This window comes from Neocloeon triangulifer, unplaced genomic scaffold (genome assembly GCF_031216515.1).
Source record: "Neocloeon triangulifer isolate White Clay Creek 2 clone unplaced genomic scaffold, ASM3121651v1 ptg000014l, whole genome shotgun sequence".
NCBI lineage: Eukaryota > Metazoa > Arthropoda > Insecta > Ephemeroptera > Baetidae > Neocloeon > Neocloeon triangulifer.
The window spans coordinates 10,129,044-10,136,819 of NW_026775556.1; the positions used below are offsets into that span (position 1 = coordinate 10,129,044).

At 38.7% G+C, this 7,776-nt stretch overlaps 1 protein-coding gene across 6 annotated transcripts in view; it reads left to right on the forward strand.

The window, feature by feature from the left end:
- The window catches only part of LOC132200926 (insulin-like growth factor-binding protein complex acid labile subunit), a 161,536-nt gene extending 153,830 nt beyond the window's left edge, over positions 1–7,706 (forward strand). For 4 of the 6 annotated variants that reach the window (XM_059626715.1, XM_059626720.1, XM_059626716.1 and 1 more), the window contains 6 exons: positions 1,939–2,250; positions 2,493–2,720; positions 3,712–4,095; positions 4,719–5,035; positions 5,714–6,011; positions 6,337–7,706. In XM_059626715.1, the coding sequence (XP_059482698.1) occupies positions 1,939–2,250; positions 2,493–2,720; positions 3,712–4,095; positions 4,719–5,035; positions 5,714–6,011; positions 6,337–6,537 (1,740 nt within the window). In that variant the 3' untranslated portion in view covers positions 6,538–7,706. The remainder of the gene's footprint in view (positions 1–1,938; positions 2,251–2,492; positions 2,721–3,711; positions 4,096–4,718; positions 5,036–5,713; positions 6,012–6,336) is intronic. The other 2 variants (XM_059626717.1, XM_059626718.1) reach the window with 2 other exon arrangements.
- The last annotated feature ends 70 nt before the right edge of the window (positions 7,707–7,776 follow it).

Genomic DNA, 7,776 nt, shown 5'->3' on the forward strand with positions numbered 1-7,776 from the left:
ATTTCAGGTAGAATGATAAAAACTTTATTTTGCAAGAACGTTGAATTTCAAGCACTCACTTTAATCAAATGACGAATATTGCCACACACAAAAAACGCATTTAGACAATTGTCAGTGCTGGTTTCATTCTTCCATCTTTAAGTCTCTCGAATTCCGTATTATTTTATTACCTCGGAAAAGTATCATCTTTCAATTCAATTCTCGCAGCACAATAAAATTGAAATGAGCAGGAGAACTTTAAGCAATTTAAACTTGCGCTGCTGCATATTCTTTCAGTATTGAATATCGAGAGGCAAATACGTCGTGATCTGCACGTCTAACGCCATTTTTATTGATGTGCAAGCTTATCCGGTACACCTTCGCCGTTCAGATAAATTCAGTCGGAGATGTTTCTGCTCCAGATGCAGTATCAATAACACTGCCAAGCCGGGCAATATAATACGTCGCGTTACCAGTAGCTTCCGTTCAGTTCAATATTGCATCTGAGAAACGTGAGAAAAGCTACGGGTATAGTGTTGCAAAATGGATTACATATTCATGCAACGAATACAATTCTCGAATCATTTTAAAGGAAACAAAAATTATTTAAAAGTGTCTAAACATTACATAAAATTTGTCTACATGTATTTATTTTAAAATTTAATTTGCTCATTACTGTTGTAGGTAGAATAGGATGTTGTGTGACTGTAAGAATTTTTAAATAATTTTTCTTCTTCCCTTTTTTATTAATTTTGAGGTAATTTTGATGGAATTTCATTGAAAATCTCTACACTGCCTCTCTGCATGTATAACTTGAAGCAAACGGAAGGCGCTATGGAGAGCACGAGGTGTTGTGCCAATTTGCGTCGATACATCTCTGGTCTAGTGGTTCATGCACGAGTGCAGTCGGTTCACATCCCATTCACCCCCTCTTAAACTCGCGACGCCAAAATTGGCAAAAACCAGCGCGAAGAGTCGCTTGCTCTTCTATTCTGCATGCGGACGAGTGGGTGCGACGCGATAAAAAAATAACACTCCAGCCCCCGAGTCTGGTGTCGGATAAAAGGCGCGGCGAAAATCGATTGCGGGTGTTTGGCTGGAAAAACAGGAGGCTCTCCCGTTGTTGCCGGCGCTGATAGCTGGAGAAACACGTGTTTAATGGAATGATAACAGTGCGCGGTGTAATACGCGAGGCGCCTTCCTGCCAAATTGTTTGTCAAAAATTTCGCGTCGTTTGCACGCCGCGCACATGGCCCAATGCCTCGCTGAACGCAAACATTATCAAATTTGTAATTTATGTGCAAATATTTTGCGTCAGCCGCACGCCGGAATGCTTCTCTTTTTTCATTTATCATGATATAAATGCTTTTATGAAATATATAATGCCATTGAGGAGTTTTTTGTGTGTGAAAAACAGACAGCTTTATGGAGGGATAAATTTTTTGCCTGGAACAAAATAATATTTGTTTTAAAAGACGTGATACTTTGTAAACGAAAATCGTATAAATTATTTTTCTCATAAACAAACTATATGAAAAATGAAACGGAATGAAAAAATGAATGAAATCCAAAGTCCTCAACAAAAGTTCAGTTTTAATAAAGATCTAATTGCAAATATTTAATTTTATTTATTTATTCTCAAATCAAGCAAAATATAAACTGATACATAAATTTATCATTAAAAACTGAAAATCACAATGAATACAGTTGGGTGACGAACAAGGTCCGCTCATCAGCAACAATGAAAAAAGGTTTGATTGTTGTTTGAGCTCTCTGATTGGGTACAAGTAAAGTTGTACCCAATCAGAGAGCTCGACAACAATCGAAATTTTCTGACGAGCGGACCTTGGTGACGAATTTATAAAAATAAGCTATTAAGTTTCTTTTCATTTATTTTATAAAAATAAAAAACAAAATTGTTTCTAACCTATTTTTATTTTTATTGTTATGTGATTGCAGATTGCCTCATGTAGATCCACAGGCGCGATGAGGGTGCTGTGGTGGTTGGCGCCCCTATTCTTGGGGTCGCTCGCCGGGGCCATGTGTCCCCCTCGGTGCGAGTGTGACGACGCGGCCCTGGTCGTGTCCTGCGAGGACGCGCAACTGGAGGTGCTGCCCATCCAGCTGAACCCTGAGGTGGAGACCGTCCGGCTGCGCGGCAACCGCATCGCAAGCCTCGAGTTTTCCATGGCCTTCTACACGCGCCTCCGCTCCCTCGACGTCTCTGCCAACGTCTTGCAGAATCTTGGCCCTGGACTCTTCCAGGATCAGGTCAGAAGAAAGTTACTATTTTTTTTCATAATAAATTAAATTAAAAAAAAAAAAAACTCTTAATTTAAGAATAGAAGGACTATAGAAGGGATCAGTATAAGAAAAAAAATTAATTTCTAAAATGATATCTCATTCAACTTTATATTAACAGTAATTAAAGAAATTTTATACTAAAAAGGAAATTTTTAAATTTTAATAACTGTAAGTTAATGTTTTATGGAAAATTTGAATGTGCATTTTAGCGTCGATTGATGGAGCTGAACGTGAGCAACAACGCCATCACCATGATTTCTCCCGAAGCCTTCTCTGGGCTCACCGACCTTCGAGCCCTCGACCTGTCCAGCAACCAAATCACCAGCGCCAGCGAGGGTGGCGTCTGGAAGGGCCTCGAGAGCCTTTGGGAACTCGACCTGTCGCACAACCGGCTGGACGCCCTTTCTGCCGAGGTCCGTCGTAAATCCTCTAGATGGGTAAAGGACCGAGTGTGTGGTGGCGTCCGCAAATAATTCATGTTTAATGCTTGGTTTTCTAAATGTTAACCCTTGTGACGTCCAACACTCAGTCCTTCATTTTAATTGAGCATTTTGGCATTATTTTCATTCAAAATAGTTTCAATTTAAACAAAAAAAAATTATTTAACTTATTAAAAAAGATGTGCAATATCCGATTTCAATATCAGATGCCATATTTCTGCAATTTATTATGATTTAACATTTCCGAGGCAATAACAGAAAGCAATAACATTCCATCAGCCAGCTCGAATAATGCACCGTGTGAATAGTTTACATTCAATAAGAAAAGTTGCACTCTCTGCAGTGGCTGATGTACACACTTTGACTGCTATGCCAAGTTTGCCGACAACTTTATGAAACGTAATAGAGGAGCGCACGCTGCTCTTTCCCGTTGAGATAGTCAACTCGACACACACACAAAGCTCAATAATTCCCAGCTTCATATCACGTCACGTGTGCATTGAACTATCCGACGCGGCATTGCTGAGAAAACTTTTTGCAACAAAGCTCGTCTTGCACATTTTATGAAATACCACCCCGAGTGAGCAAAGTAGACTGCACCGCGGCAAAAAGTTTTTACAAATAACGTCTTTTTATGGAAGTTTGCTGTTGAGCACCACAAGAGCCGTGCATAGAAAAACGCTTATAATACTTAATATAAACTAAGTATAATATTTTTATTAATGGCTTCTTTAATAATTTAAATACATTAAAATTTATTTTAGTATTAAAGTTTGCCTAATTATCATTAAAAATGTTAATAAATGAGCTGTTTGTTATTTAAACAATATATCTTAAAACAAAAATATTTTATTTAATTTTTTTTTTATTATTTACTGCAGGTTTATTTTGGTACAATTTAGAATTTTTTAACTTGACATTAATTAGAAATAGTTTATAATTTCCATCACTTTTGCTGAAAATTTTAAAACATCAACTTTTCATTCAGGATGACGACAGCGATTGTGCCCCATTGCGAAATCTGCGCACCCTGATTCTCGACGGCAACATCTTTTCCTTCCCGCCGTCCAACTGCTTGGCCCACCTGGACTCGCTGCGCCAACTGGGCCTCGCAGACAACAGACTGACCTTCATTGGCGAGGAAGCCTTCCCCGCCACGATGGGCGAGCTGCAGACCCTGAACCTGCAGGGCAACCAGATTGCCAGCCTCACGCCCAACTGCTTCTCCAATTTGACCAAGCTGCAGGTGCTGGACCTGTCGGACAACAACATCACGTTTGTGCCCACAACCTCACTGGCCAGACTGGGCGCCCTGCAGGACCTCGACCTGAGTGGCAACCCCATTTCCAGAATTGCACCCCTCGCCTTTCAGGTAAAGGAAAAAAATGATAAAAATAAAACGATAAGCATACATTTTGTATCCATGAATTTAAAAGAAAATTTTTAAATTATTTTATAAAATCTGCTCTGTAAATTTCACCTCAAAGTCTGAAAAAAATAATGCAATATGTACTTTAAAATTGGATGGACTAAAAATTTTTACATTTCCTTGGAAAATTTCAAGTAAAAGGTTTATAAAAAAAGTTGATCATTTGAACAAGATATCACGGCCTTAGGTAATTCAAAACTCATTTTTTATGTCTTGAAGAGAATAAATGCCGGCCTATCTTAAATCAGATTCACATCCCTCGCACTTAAATTTTAGTGCCCTCCAGTACCATAAAAGAAACCAGCACAATTTGGCAAAGTTTCAAACGCGCTGCTGCTTTTAAGTCAGGCGGGACAGGCTAATTAACCACTCAGCCTCTTTTGCTATCTGCAGAATTTCCTTTCAGAAATGAAACAAAAAAGCCAATTCCTCAAAATTAGCCCACTTAAGAGCGTCACTCTCGTCTCGCTTTTGCATTACACAAAGGCGGCGCGAGAAATAATTTGCGTCTGCTCTGAGTGGTTGCATACATTTTGCACTTTTGTGAAATTGATGGGTGCCAACAGGCGTTGTTCGAGCTGAGAAGACTGCGAGTGTCTCGTCTGAGTGAGCTGGAGCACATTGATCCGCGCGCCCTTGTGGAGAACGTGCGGCTCGAAGAGGTCCGTCTCGAGCTGTGTCCTCGACTCAAAAGGCTGCCGCCGCGCCTCTTCCACTCCAACCCTTTGCTCACCAGAGTCGCCCTCAGGGGCAACGCGCTGCAGACGATTTCTGCCGGCGACCTGCCGCTGCGTCAGCTGCGCTTCCTCGCGCTCGCCGACAACCCTCTCAGGTGCAACTGCTCCCTGCTGTGGCTGTGGAAGCTGGCCAGGAGCTCAGCACAGTAAGTGATACATTTTAGCAGCCCAAGTTTTGCTAAAAACTAATTTGTTTTAAACTAATTTATTTAGTTTCAATTTTTAAAGTTTATAACTCTCAGCTTATACCAAGTTAAATTTTGTAAATTAAATCTATATAATATCTAAAATACTTATTTATTTTATGAAATAAACTATTTATATTTCAATTAACAAATATTTTATTCAAATTGATTATTTAATTTAATATTTTCATTAAAAAATATTTTCCTTAAAATTATTTTCTGTTTCATAAAACTATTTTATTATTTGCTTCGCTTAACTTCAACTAATGAGGATAATTGTTCTGTTAGAAAACTGGATGTGTTGTGTAGGTGTAGGACGCTAATATTAATTTATAATATATAATTTCAAAAAAATATTCAAGACCATAAACTTTTTTTGAATAGAAAATATCAGAAGTATTTATGAAAGATTGGAGCTTACCTTCCGCAAGCTCAATAAGGGCACAGGCCGACAAGACACTTTGTCTTGGCCTGACCAAAAAAAAAAAAAAAAAAAGATTGTCTAACTATTGCATAGTCAGAAAGATAAGTTTATAAATTTAATGGAGTTTATATTTCTTGCACTATGTATTAAAAATTACTAACACTTTTTGTAAATACTACTCGCCTGAAATCAAATTCGCTTAATCAATGGCAAAGGAAACTTGCTTCCAGAAACCCACCCTCGTATGGCAACCACACGCCAACCTGGGCCGAGACGGCTGGCGGAGCAACCTGCTGGGAGCCTGTGCCCTTGCGGGGGACGCCTGTGTACAAAGCGCCAGAGGAGACTGTCGGCTGCGAAGCCTCTTGGGCAACTGTGCTGATGGTGACCGGGGTCGTCCTCTCCCTCTTCACACTGACGTGCGCGATTCTCTTTTACTGCGGCGGTGGCGGACGTTGGTGTAGGGCCGAAACCACTGATACACCCTCATCCAGGATCAACGGAATCAAAGAAGTAAAAGAGTCATTTTATTTACTCTAATTGAATTTGTAATAAGATATTATCAAGGGGATTGAAAAGGAAAATTGTGAACTTATTTTGTTACTCGTCTTGTTGTTGCACACACGAAAGATAAGATGTTTTGGGGAGTTTATTTATTATCAACAGCTGACTAAATTTAAATTCAATTAGAGCAATTGCATTTAAAGAGTCATTTTTTCCCTTTTTTTGGCCAATTTAATTAGAAATAAATATTAATATATATAATATTGATAAATTTGCTTTTTGTTTTTTAAATTTTACTATTTCATATAAATTAATTTGTGATCTCATTTTATAGCACTATCCTCAGCCACCTTCGAGCAATATGTACCACCAGCACCACCTATTGCACCACCATCACATGGGACTGGGCCCTCCGCATATGTGGACAGACCCTGACCAGGTGGTGCCCCCTGAGTACGAGTACGCCACAACCGACGGTGGGCTGATCTCGGTGAAGAAGCCCTCGACGTCCAACTCGCTCGGCGTTTACGTGTGACATCCGGCCCGGACCCCGCATACCACCCTAGTATAGCTGGGTCCGCCTCCGCCGCCTCCTCTCCGCCCCATGAACTGTTCCGAGCAAACACCACATTAATTGTTTCCTTTTCTATACGCGCAATAATGTTGGCTAGTGATTAGTCTTCCTGGACTGATTTGTGAGAGTGGCGCCTTTGAGAAAATGGTCTCGAGGAAATAAGAAAAGCCCAAAATTCTGGGGCTCCGAGCGTCCCAATAAAAGGGGTTCCCTGTCTCACAACTGAGAGAGTGCGATTTTTTTACGCAACGAGATTCCAGATCGATTGAGAGGTGACACAATTTTAATGTTTTATAAAAGAATCGTTTTGGATAATGAAGAATTCAAAAGATAGCCAAATTTTTAAGTCGTTAATTAGCTTATGATGTGGAATCTCATGCTGAAGAACTCAAATTTAAATGTATCCTACTGACGAAAAAAGACAAAGTATGTAAATCACTGACAAGAGATCAGCAGCAGCTTGTTGGTAGAATCGGGAAAAGAGCTAAAATGTGAAATATTTTCTCATCGACTGGTTTAAAAAGTCTCAAGATAAAAAAAATATCAGCTCTTACGGTGCATGTACATACATGTGTACATATGTGGAAAAATTAATTTAGAAATAAATGTAATAAGTATATTAACAAAATCAAAAGTTCACATGCTGATTGAAAATTGTGTAAATTTGCGAGTAGAGTGGATGGATGTAAGAGCCAAAATCCAGATTAAATGAGGGATGAGTCTGCAGAAATTGTGATGAAGCCAACTTGTAGCTGCTGCAAATAAACCCTGCCAGTCCGATAAACAGACATGAAATATTGCGGCTTTTTACATGATTAATAATGGAACAATATCTTGCCATGCTATTCAGTTACTGTAATCAACCCTTTTCTCTAAAGAAATCATGCAAAAATAGTGCAATAATAATTGAGTATTGCTAAAAAAAAAAAACTTATGTAATTGTGTATATTTCCAAGCGCAGTTTGGTAGTTTGTCCATTTTTTGTTGAATTTACCAAACATGTTTTCCTGCTATATCCAATAATTATTTTTATCTATGGTCAGGCATTATTCTGTAAATATTACCTATACAAATTTGTAAGCTTAGAAATTTTAATTAATAAAAAGAAATAAGAAAAATATTATAGCCTCAAAAAATAGTTATTGCAGTCTTCACCCTATAACCGTTTGTTTTCAATCTTCAAATTTACTCTGAATACTA